Below are 12,739 nucleotides of genomic sequence, written 5' to 3'. Positions count from 1 at the left end.
CCCGGGCCCCCAAGCTTGGGTCGTCCTTGCGTGCTTCATGGTTTGCTGTGATATCGCAGAGCCGTTGTAACGGGTCACCCGATTTATTTAATTTTAGTCAAGCAACCACACAACTAAAAAATGTGGTTTATGCGCCAGGATATAGGAAAATGCTGTAAGGGGAGGTCTCGTACTTTATTTGAATGGTTCATATTTAGATTTTAAAGTAATATGAGATATGTTGCCGTATCAGAAGCACGCACAGCGATCGACAGTGGGAATACCCGCAGTGATAGGGGTGTAGTATGCACGTAACGTGGTATCTAACGCTCAGAATTTCAATCAATCAATCAATATGAGGCTTATATCGCGCGTATTCCGTGGGTACAGTTCTAAGCGCAGGGATTTAAAAAAAAATTTTTTTATGCAATTTATATCACGCACATATTCAATGCCGTGTGAGATGGAATTTTTTTTTACACAATACATCACGCATTCACATCGGCCAGCAGATCGAAACCATTTCGGCGCATATCCTACTTTTCACGGCCTATTATTCCAAGTCACACGGGTATTTTGGTGGACATTTTTATCTATGCCTATACAATTTTGCCAGGAAAGACCCTTTTGTCAATCGTGGGATCTTTAACGTGCACACCCCAATGTAGTGTACACGAAGGGACCTCGATTTTTCGTCTCATCCGAAAGACTAGCACTTGAACCCACCACCAAGGTTAGGAAAGGGGGGAGAAAATTGCTAACGCCCTGACCCAGGGTCGAACTCGCAACCTCTCGCTTCCAAGCGCAAGTGCGTTACCACTCGGCCACCCAGTCCAGAATTTGTAAAAAAGAAGGTCACAGTGTTCACGTATTATCGAAACACCGACACATATGCACTAAAATCCATTCTAGGGGAGCTTTTCCATTATTTTTTCTACCGGAGGGATTGAATTCATTCCACTGAACAGATTTAACTACAACATACATTTGAACGAGCGGTATTTTGCTTTCTGTGTCTGCTTTTCGAAGTGAATCGAGGCGAGCACACTCAATAGGCCCACAGAAGGATACGCGACGTAAGTCTCAGCGCCTTGTCGTTCGTGGGGTAATGCTCTTGACACATCGGCGACTACGATGTATACAAACCAGAATTATGAAATATGGACTGAAGCGTGAAGGAAAGATTCCAGAAAATATTGAGCATCCTTGCACCCTTCTCAGATGGTTGGACTTGATAAAATCTGACATACGTTGCGCTGACGTATGGAAGGGTTTGCTACGTGAACACGTACCTATAATCATCACACGCAGCGCGACCCGCATGTGAGATACGTGTCCCGGTAGGTGACGTAGCTGATAGGTGACGCAGTTTCTAAACCTCCTTAATATCAGCTTCCTCATGTGTTCTGAAACATGTAAACCTACCTCTCCCTGCTTTAAAAAATATTCCCACAATAACAAGTCTTCCTTCACCTTGACTGGCTTGCTACTCCAAAAGGTTGACATGGAATAAATTAGCCTAGCCTTGAGTGTTCGGAACTCCAAATAGATCCCCACCCTATCCTCTAAACAAACACACACAGTGCAGAACCCATCCACCTTTATCCTCCAATCAAAATTTTCCGGGGAAGCATATGCCCCCGGACCCCCTAGCACCCGGCCTTTGTCTTCTAAGTCACTTTTTTTTTAAAGTAGTTGGATAAATTGTTGCCTCAGGTTGCACCAGATCGGTCAATTGTCGTTGTTTTGATCCAATATTGTCTTCTTAAATTTACTTTTTACAATGTGTATTAGGGGAAGTTTCTTGGCTCAGATTGCACCAAATTGCTCCACTTTCCTTGGGTTGTTTCTCTAAATGTTCCGGGGGGACATGCCCCCGTACCCCCCTTGGAGGTTTCGAACGCTTCGCCCCCTCAACTAAACGCTTAGTGACACACGAGACCCCCTTATCCTCCAAACACACACAACCACCAATATATCCTCATAACACACACACACACACACGAGACCCCCTTATCCTCCAAACTCACACAACCACCAATATATCCCCATAACACACACACACACACACACACACCACCCATCAACATTCCTGCCCACCCCCTCTTCAACACAGCTAGGGCAGTATATTGCACACAGCATCCTATCTCAATCCGATTTGCGCTGGAGTAGGCTGATTAATCTCCTCCGCCGTTCATCACTATACGCAAAGTTGTTGGACGTCTGAAATCACACAAATGTAAATGGAGATTTTCCAGTGAATAAAACACAGCTTATTTATGCAAGCAGACTGATAATATGATTATATGTATCCTAATGAACCCCACCCTCGTATTAAACATTAAGCACCAACTTCTTACAAAACAAAAAGTTCCAAGTATATAATATGGCGAAAGTTGAAGAAGAAAAAGACCCTGCTTGAATTATAAACTTTCCCATCCCTTTTCCTGCTATTAATTAAAGTTCTCTTGCCAGTGAACATCAGATGAAGCAATGTTTAGAATCTTGCATATACCATTATTCGCGTTTTACAGTTACTGTAGTTCTGCACAGTAGCTCCAAACTTGAGCTCTCATCATTACGTACACTACTCAATAAAATGTTCCCAGTTCTATAAGTTTTGTGACACTTTTCTTTCACCCCTTGATGAAGCACATGAAAATGTCCGGGAGTTACAAACAGGAACAGATGGGCGTGGTGGTAAGACGTCGGCCTCCTAATCGGGAGGTCGTGTGTTCGAATCCCGGTCCGACGCTGCCGCCTGGTGGGTTAAGAGTGGAGATTTTTCCGATCCCCCAGGTCAACTTATGTGCAGGCTTCGTGTGTACACGCAAGCACAAAACCAAGTGCGCACGGAAAAGATCCTGTAATCCATGTCAGAGTTCGGTGGGTTATAGAAACACGAAAATACCCAGCATGCCTCCCCCGAAATCGGCGTATGCTGCCTGAATGGCGGGGTGAAAACGGTCATACACGTACAAATCCACTCGTGCTAAAAACATGAGTGAAAAGAAGAAGAAGAACAAACAGGAACCTGTCAATGTCTGTCAACAGAAACTTACATCGAAGCCAAACTTTGTCGTCTGCCCTTTGTAGATGTGACCGTCTGTGCCTTTGACATCAACTCTCTCACTGAAAACAATGGTTCATTTTCATGTTTCAATTCTTTATTATCCCATTGCTGGGAAGTTCTAAGTGGCCGCAAAGCTAAGCAACAGAGTGGCGCTGCCCAGGTGTGTGCGTATTTAGGTGTAAACAGCCATCTGCACTTCTGGCACAATGACAGAGGTCTGATACGTACCACAACGGCAACTTGGGGGCGGGATAGGGGGACATCGACAGGCATGGATACCATTGACCTGTGTCCGTCCCCACCTGGATTCGAACCGTGCGTGACCCAAGCCAGGATAACATCAGCGCTCTACCACGTGAACTCGAAAGCAAATAATGTTGTTGTTTCTCAACATTTAATTACATACGATACCGACACGTACATGCTCAGTCTGGCGGTGAGCTTATGAGTAATTGACCACTGCTGACACTGATGATGAAGTCACAGAGACAAGCTTCATTCTCGGATCTCAATTAACTGTCATTACTGCCAGACACACACATAGGCCGGAAATGACAGACGCCACTCGGACGTCTTTTCGAAGGTTGTTTTCATTTTGACAACAGATTTGACTTGGAGAGAAACGGTCAAGAAAAAAGTGTATTCGTTTGTTGGCAGACAATCCTACAACCACGGTTCGCATCAATCGTAATTGTTATGCATTTTTATAATAGATAATTTACGTGTGTAGAAAAAAATAATATGGTTTATAATCACAATCAAACCCACATAAGATTTCTTTTCATAGACAAAAAGAAAAAGCAAACAAACCCCAAAAAGCGCTGACCGTTAGGTGGTCATGAAATCTCCCAAAGGTCGCTTTGGGATTAATTCACATACAAACATCAGCATTATTGTACTTAGTTTGGATTTGCTGTTGCTCTCGATAGCGTGCACATTAAATACTACAAAATGTCCTCGGCGTATCCCCTCTTCCGTTGTTGCTGCTAAGATCGTGTGTCCCCCACTACCAAAACTACACACTCAATCGGCCCCAAAACACCAAAGGTCTGAGTGCGGACATGACAAACTACTTGTACAGACGGAGTAAATGCCATAACCCCCCTGCCCCATTTACGGTGCTGTAACTGTCAAATAAAGATAAATGTACACTTACACAGCCACTGGCTCTTGGGGAACTTCTATGGCTTCCCTGAAAGTAGATGGAACAAAATAATTTAATGATGGTGTCGGTCAGTGTTAAATAAAGGAATGTGTTTCCACATGTTTACTTCAAGTACCACATTTTCCGGCCTTCAATTTAGCGCCTCTATATTTTACTCTAACCTGGCCGTAATCCGATACCAGCTCTTTTTTTTTTTGGTAGCGAATAACATTAGTTCCATGCTGATCCTACACTCACCTGAACTGAACACAATTGTATCTGAACGGCGAAAAACTGAAGAGTGTTCATCAGCGGCGTTCAATGTAGAAATTGAATCCATTGTTCAAAAGAAATGTTGGCAAAGCTGATGTGATGGCGTTTGAACATATTCTAACAAACTCTTGTTATATGAAGTCTTATATCGCGCGCGTATCTCCAGACTCGGACTCAAGGCGCAGGGATCTATTTATGCCGTGTGAGATGGAATTTTTTACACAATACATCACGCATTCACATCGACCAGCAGATCGCAGCCATTTCGGCGCATATCCTACTTTTCACGGCCTATTATTCCAAGTCACACGGGTATTTTGGTGGACATTTTTATCTATGCCTATACAATTTTGCCACGAAAGACCCTTTTGTCAATCGTGGGATCTTTAACTTGCACACCCCAATTTAGTGTACACGAAGGGACCTCGGTTTTTCGTCTCATCCGAAAGACTAGCACTTGAACCCACCACCTAGGTTAGGAAAGGGGGAAGAAAATTGCTAACGCCCTGACCCAGGGTCAAACTCGCAACCTCTCGCTTCCGAGCGCAAGTGCGTTACCACTCGGCCTCTTGTCTGGCACTTGCACTGGACGTTCGATCAGAATTCATTAAGACTGAATGAAACTACAGATTTGTTCTGCTAATTTTGAGCGCTGCTTATCGACTGTATCCGGCTGATTGAACAGATATTTTGTTTCAACGGTGAAGGATGCAGCTTATGCGCTGTATCGGATCGCCTTGTAGGCCGTAAAATATGATACTTTATAAGACAGGCGAATAGTCACAATGCAGTACACACTCACATCCGAGAAAGACTCTTTAGAAACATTCCAATGTAATAAAGCCTCTTCCTAATGACATAAGCTGCATGTAATATGTTATAAGCGTTTTTGACTGCATCTGCATTAAAACAAAGTTAAAATATTTATGTTCAAAGGTACTTCACAGGAAATTTTCCTTTTAGGGAAAACCCTTAATAACTAAAAACACACACACAAAATAATGGGGAGCAATTGTCCGGGGGGCAATTAGCCTAGAACCGGACAGTACATGTACTCCACGTCTGTGGGCAAGCAACGTGAAGACTGGTGTGAGAGTAAGGACATAGTCCAGCAAGATGGGCGAGGTGGACAGACGTACGTACCCCTGATTATTGAAGTAGCTGATGCGGCGTGGCTTGGAGCTACTGGTGTAGCTGCCTCCACACTGGCGAGGAATCTCGTACACATCTATTGGCTTCACTCGAGGTCCAGAGCTGTGCAAGCACAAGAGTTACACAGTTTAAAGACACAGCCCTTCCAGTGTAAAGGATTGGGCTCACACTCACAGATCTGGACAGGATTCTACACGTGATACGGCCATCCCTCCAAACTGATTTGGGGTTCGCCAAGACAAAATATGTGTACCCAGACACTTTCCTGCCCTCATTTCAGACACTATGACATCATGACATGAACTCATTTCAGACACCATGACATCATTATCCTTAGCGGGTTATGACTTTATTCAGTTATTCTGCAGAAAAACAGAAATGCTGGAGAAAAAACAGTTTTTATCCAGCAATTCGGAATAATGTCATCAACCGCCGAAGCATCGTTTTTTTTCTGCAGAAAAATAGTTTTTCTGCAGCATGTTGTTGATATGATTTTCTGCAGCATTATTGCGATTAACCTTTTCTTCGGAATACTGTAATGTGTGATGTTCTTCTGGAGAAAAAACCAACGTTCTTGTAAAGTAGCGTCTGTGCCCGTCTTCTGATTTTCGTTGAAGGCACGTACAGAGCACTTGAGGGGGCATGTACCAAGATTTTCAATGGGTTGGGTTCTTTTCTTGCAATTTTCTCCAACTTTACTTATTTCATCGCCAGGGTAATCAATTAACTCAAAAAAGGCTGCACTTTCAACTTATTTATTAATTATGACGAAATAATGAATAACTAAGAAGATATTGACCAGGAGTGGTATTCAAGAAGAAAAAGAATTTGAGGTGGTTTCAGATTCTGAAGCCGTGTTAGCTACTACGCTTTAACTTCCGATTTTAACTGGCATTCACGAGTCCCCCTCCGAACGCTGTTAGCTAACAAGGTTGTCTATTTATAAACCACGGGGTTTCCCTTACTTCCTGTTCAGTGCGCACGTGCAGTAGGTCTTATCCGCCTTCATTGCTTTTATTCCGCGAACGAACACGTGTGCATTACATTTACTTTAGTCGACATGTACGGAACATCCATCGGGCAAGCGAAAGCGCAGGCACACGAGGAAGAGATGGAGGGGAAGAGGAAGCGAAGGGCTAACTGGACTGACAGCGAAACGCGGACAAATACGAGATACTGCTCGCGAAAGATTTCAACCGATGTGGTGAAAGCGTGCTAGCGTCTTCTTTAATGCATTACAGTGTCCAATTTCTTCTACTGATTCCGTGGCCGAACGGTTCTCACATTCGCCTGATGCGCGATTGAGTCGAGTTCAAATCTCCATCTGTCCGTAATTTTTTTTACTCTTTGGCATTTGTTTATTTTTGTTTATTTTCTTCATGTGCAAAAGAGTACGTTATAATAGCAAATTGATTTAAAAACAAATTTTTTAGGCAGGAATGGGTTGGGGTTTTTTTTTTTGGGGGGGGGGGGTTACCATGAAAAAATTTATTGATAAAGTTTGATAACTTAAACATGTAAACATTTGATTTAAAAAAAAATATGAAGAAGGATGCTCCCCGCTTAAAAAAACAAAGGTAAAAGAGGAGACAAAAAAAACTAAAACTTTCTCTACAAATCTACATCGTCATATTTATCCACAGGATGAATGCGATCCCGGAAAATTCTTCTCAGATTTCTTCTCTCGGCATATTCCAACATCATGAAGGCCGCCATCTTGAATCACGAAGATAACACGGTGTTAGCGATTGTAGAGACGAGGGGTAGGTCCTGTAACTTTGAAGGCGTCACGTGACTTTGGCGGGTCACAACGGGCTTTCGTGAATGCCGATTAGCGCGACTTACAGCTCAAACAGCGCCACCATGCGGCCAAGTGGCGCTAAAGACCTTTCTTGAATACCAGCAAAGTAAGACATTTTCTATTTTTTCCGAAAGTTAGAGCGAAATCAGCGACCGCACAAACGTATTGGGCAATAAATGGTAGTGACTGTTGTACCACCGGCAAGTCAAAACGTTGTACATCTTCTTCTGTACTTTTTTTTGCAAATCATGCTAATGGTTTTTGCTAAAAATGGGTTTCCCCATTTTTCACTTTTGAGGTGGCTCAAAGGTGCTGTACTAATTGAGGGGAATCAGATTGTCGAGGGAGGGTCCACGGTGTGACTTGGGTTCATCGACCTTTGGAGATGTCAAGCTGACTCCAACCTTTTTTGCAAAAGGAACAACAACAAAAAATTATCATACAACTCACCTTCGTCGTAAATAATATGAGTCAGAAAAAAATTATCTGCTGCTCTAGCTCCATACACATTGAAGAAAATGACAATGTCCTTCTTTTCAACCCCACTGTGACCTTGAAACATACTTAGGGTAAACCAGACTTGAGCCATGTCCAGAAGTCATCAAATCATGGAAGCATGGGAAGTTTCAACGATATAGGTTCAGAAACGTTAAATACAAAATCTTCAGGAGCAATTAAATGACCCCGTTCTGATCTCAAAATTGACTAGGGTCAACCAGACTTGGGTCATGTTTGGAAATCATCAAACCCCTGAAGTGTGTGCAATTTCGAAGTCCTATCTGCAAAAATGTTCAAGGAATTTATAATTTCTCATATTTTTACTCCATGATGACTACACTGAGACTTGGACATTGGACGAAGGTCAACTAGATTTGCTTTATGATTGGAGATTGTCAAACCGTAGAAGCGTGTATAGTTTCAAAGTTATAGCTTCAATACTGAACATCCAAGAAAACCTCAACCGTAAATTGTTCATCTGGCCGGCCCAGCACTGCTCATAACAAAGACGCTCCTGATAACTCAGGTGAGTAAACAAATATCCACAACATGTCCTCAGCTCGGTTACTCTTCAGCCTCTCATATACTGACAGTGGAACCTCCCGTAACGATCTCTCCCAAGAACGACCCCCTCCTTTTGCCGACCGAATTTCTCGGCACGGATGCCTTTCACACTGTAACTAACCTCCCAAGAACGACGCCCTCCTTTTTCCGACGACCGACCTACCAACATAGGGTCAATAACGACTTTGACCTTTTTACCAGTGAGTGTCAAAGTTCGTAATTACCCAGCACACGTGGACCACGCACCCCATTAGTCACGCATCAGGTGTCAGGGGTGGTAGCCTAATCTGTAGTCAGTAGTGCGTGAAAGTCCAGTGGCCTATACGGCTGTCCTCTTCCCACCTATAGCTGACCCAGTTTACAGACACTGACCTTCTCACCCGAGGCCAATGACCAAGTTTTACCTATGAGGCCGTGTGTGTGTGTGTGTGTGTGTGTGTGTGTGTGTGTGTGTGTGTGTGTGTGTGTGTGTGTGTGTGTGTGTGTGTGTATGTGTGTGTGCGCGCGCGTTCGCGCGCGCTGGTGTATGCACATACATCATGCTAACCCATATGCACATCAAATGGGAACAAAAATGGGATAACGAACACAACTAAAGACTGAACTGCCCAACAGTTGCCTCCCATATGAAAAAAGTTATATACCTCTGAAACTCCCAATAAAGACCCCTCCTTTTTACGACCGATTTTTCTGGACACTTTTAAGGTCGTTAGTGGGAGGTTTAACTGTATCACGAAACACGAGAGCTACAACGCTAACTGTCTCGTACTTTACAGAAAGTAAAGCCTCCGGCCTCCCTCTCAAACAAAAGAATTTAGATTTAGTGAGCTGCAAGCATGTACCTGCGTATGCTGCTACATCGCTGACGTGGAGGGGAAGTGGGTGCAATTCGTGGCAGCTCTGGCAGATTCAACGGCACTGCGCCTTCACTAAAACACAGAACAGCACCAATGGAAGACATTCAGATAAATCTTCATGTGTGTTCAACAGACTAAATTCTTGTATACAATGCTACAGATTGTCAGTATCACTAATTATGCATTTGTTTGTAACTATGTGATTGTGATATTGTGTGCTTAATGCATGCTTGCGGACGTGCATGCATGCGTGTGTTCTGCAGGTACTACACAATAAAATAAAAACAGCAACACTGGAAATCGACATGTACAACAAAACCGTGTTTAAGAACAGATGACGAACACAATCATGAAGTAAGTTTTGACCACACATACCCACGATGACTACCACCGTCCACACGTTTGTCGCAGGACAGGCACTGGAAGCGTTGCAAAATGGGCCTGAAACAAACCATCTAACTTTTAATCACTGCAAAAAAATAGAGAGAGGCACCAGAATTGTGGCTCCAAAAGTTATTCTTCTAACTTCGACTGATTTTTATTTTAAAGGAGGATGCATAAGTGGCTCATTTCTTTAACTCAAAAGGCAAAGCATTGTTAGAAAGACAAAGGAGACAGAGATAACTAACTCAGGCGTCACGCCAACTTGGAGTGATCGTAGGTTGACGCAAAACAAGACCTGTTTTGCCTAGAAAAATAGCTAGAATGTGTGGGGCACCTGCAAAAATGCAATATTTACCCATACGTTTGCAATGAACATGACCCCTGTGTGAATCAATTGATAAACGAACAGGTTCACTAACTGACACAAAGCAGGGCTCCCCACAAACGCTCTGCATAAAGGGTCCCGGGACCCACACATCATTTTTAGCGGAACTTTAGAGGGTCCCGGGACCCACACTTATCATTTTTAGCGGAACTTTAGAGGGTCCCAAAAGCAGAAGGACTGTTGGCAGTTCTGTGAGCTATTTGTCACATTGCCTTGGTTAGATTTGCTCCACAAATTTGTGTCAGTACAGATCCGGCAGAACATTTTCTCGTCTTCCAGCCTTAAAGCCTTGTCGATTCTGTATGAAAACTAGTAGGCGATTATGGACGGTATGAATGATTACGCAAATTTAGTGTGTTCCGCTCTTTTCAAGTTTAATGCGTCATGGGACATCGTTCCAGATTGCACGGTACGTTTTTCGGCTTCTAGTGCCAATAGGACGCAGGGACGCACAGTTTAGGAAGCCCTGCCATTACTGGTAGGAAAACAGACAAGACTTCATTATGGCCCACTCCGCCTCCCGTAAACCATCATTTTCCGATCACAGACACCGCAAGTACAAACAACTTTCTTTTGAACACTTCCTTTAAACAGTATTTTATTCATAAACAGACACATGATAATATAACAACATCATTAAGAAGGAGCACAACAAGTTTAAAACTTATGGTAAGTGCTCACATAAACATTCCTGAAATTTCATGGCGGATTATGATCAATGCGACACATTTTTGAAAAAGAGATGAGACAAAAAAACAAAAACAAAATATATATATATAAAAAAATTTTTTTTTAAAAAACAAGGAAAAAAAAGAAAAGGAGAAAAACAGCAAGGAAAACTTAGTTTGAATTATCGAACACAATCTGTGTCAATACCGAAAACGAAAACAAATACAAAACGAGAACGAAAGACACAACAAAATATCAAAAAAAAAGATGGGCCCCAAGTAATATATTTAGAAAAACCCACACCAACATCGAACTAAGGTGTCCCAAAGCGGTTTGATTTCTCAATATAGCTTTGGACAACAACAAACACTTAAAGCCCCAGTCCGTCTAAAATGGTTTACAGAACGATGTAAATCTTCTCATGAACAAGAAGGGCAAAGCCCATACGACTCACATGCTTGACCTAAACCTAGCAATGACATCATACACTAAGAACTGCTTTACACATTTTTCCTACCAAAATACATGTGACATTGACCCAAGGTCAAGGTCATCCAAGGTCATGCAACACAAAGCTGTTAATTCAAGACATAGGAAGTACAATGGTGCTTATTGGCTCTTTCTACCATGAGATATGGTCACTTTTAGTGGTTCACTACCTTATTTTGGTCACATTTCATAAGGGTCAAAGTGACCTTGACCTTGATCATATGTGACCAAATGTGTCTCATGATGAAAGCATAACATGTGCCCCACATAATTTTTAAGTTTGAAACAGTTATCTTCCATAGTTCAGGGTCAAGGTCACTTCAAAATATGTATACAATCCAACTTTGAAGAGCTCCTGTGACCTTGACCTTGAAGCAAGGTAAACCAAACTGGTATCAAAAGATGGGGCTTACTTTGCCCTATATATCATATATAGGTGAGGTATTCAATCTCAAAAACTTCAGAGAAAATGTGAAAAATGTGAAAAATAGCTGTTTTTTAGGCAACATTTATGGCCCCTGCGACCTTGACCTTGAAGCAAGGTCAAGATGCTATGTATGTTTTTTGGGGCCTTGTCATCATACACCATCTTGCCAAATTTGGTACTGATAGACTGAATAGTGTCCAAGAAATATCCAACGTTAAAGTTTTCCGGACGGACGGACGGACGGACGTCCGGACGGACGGACGGACGGACGGACGGACGGACGGACGGACGACTCGGGTGAGTACATAGACTCACTTTTGCTTCGCATGTGAGTCAAAAAAGCAGTTCTAACCTTATCGAATACACTTGCAATAGCATTTAATAGCATTAAATGACACATTTGAATGGCTATTTAGCTTGCGTAAACCACACACCTGTTTTCGTGGTTTATCTTACCCCTGAGCCATCGTGAACCCGCGTGTTCCACTTTCCTTTTTTTCACAATGAAGTAGTCAGTTTGTGATTTCAATGTGACTCGCTGTATCTGCAATAGCACGTTATTGTGTACCTCTGAATCTAAAACGCAACAAACGGCTGCGAGTCACACGAACTGAGCGGTGGCGGTTGACAGTTCAAAGAAACTGGCGACATGCAGAAAATTCGTCTGCTTCGAGAACCACGATTTGCGGGACACACTTCCGGACTATTTTTTTTTTCAAAACTTTCAAAACTTCGAGTTGTACTGATCTTGTTTTGATGAAAAAAGAATTCTTTTATGATTTGATAATGTTTGTGTAACAAGCTGTCAATTTATTATTTAGATTTTAAAAGTTAGGTCTAGCGCCAAAACGCGCCGTCCGATTGTCTGATCAGACAATCCAGTTCGCCACGCAAAAATAAATTCTTTAAAAATTGCTCGCTCTTTACGTAGGGCACCTAGGATGTTCTCAAGCGGTGAGTGTTTAAACGAAAGGGTGTTTGTACTGTGGTGGTTTACGGGAGGCTTACCGTGCCTTGAATACCACTCAAGGTGCTCTCTATAGA

The 12,739-nt window shown here is 42.6% G+C and overlaps 1 protein-coding gene across 1 annotated transcript in view; it reads right to left on the bottom strand.

Moving 5' to 3' along the window:
* Positions 1 to 1,326: 1,326 nt before the first annotated feature.
* The window catches only part of LOC138983737 (uncharacterized), a 99,077-nt gene continuing 87,664 nt past the window's right edge, over positions 1,327 to 12,739 (bottom strand). Inside the window, exons 21-26 of the mRNA XM_070357044.1 lie at positions 9,717 to 9,782; positions 9,327 to 9,413; positions 5,613 to 5,723; positions 4,209 to 4,244; positions 3,042 to 3,111; positions 1,327 to 2,202 (exon numbers count right to left, since the gene is read on the bottom strand). Coding sequence (XP_070213145.1) covers positions 2,128 to 2,202; positions 3,042 to 3,111; positions 4,209 to 4,244; positions 5,613 to 5,723; positions 9,327 to 9,413; positions 9,717 to 9,782 — 445 coding nt within the window. The 3' untranslated portion in view covers positions 1,327 to 2,127. The remainder of the gene's footprint in view (positions 2,203 to 3,041; positions 3,112 to 4,208; positions 4,245 to 5,612; positions 5,724 to 9,326; positions 9,414 to 9,716; positions 9,783 to 12,739) is intronic.

The sequence above is a fragment of the Littorina saxatilis genome, linkage group LG13, assembly GCF_037325665.1.
Source record: "Littorina saxatilis isolate snail1 linkage group LG13, US_GU_Lsax_2.0, whole genome shotgun sequence".
NCBI classification, from domain to species: domain Eukaryota; kingdom Metazoa; phylum Mollusca; class Gastropoda; order Littorinimorpha; family Littorinidae; genus Littorina; species Littorina saxatilis.
This window is presented reverse-complemented; position numbering and strand designations above follow the sequence as displayed.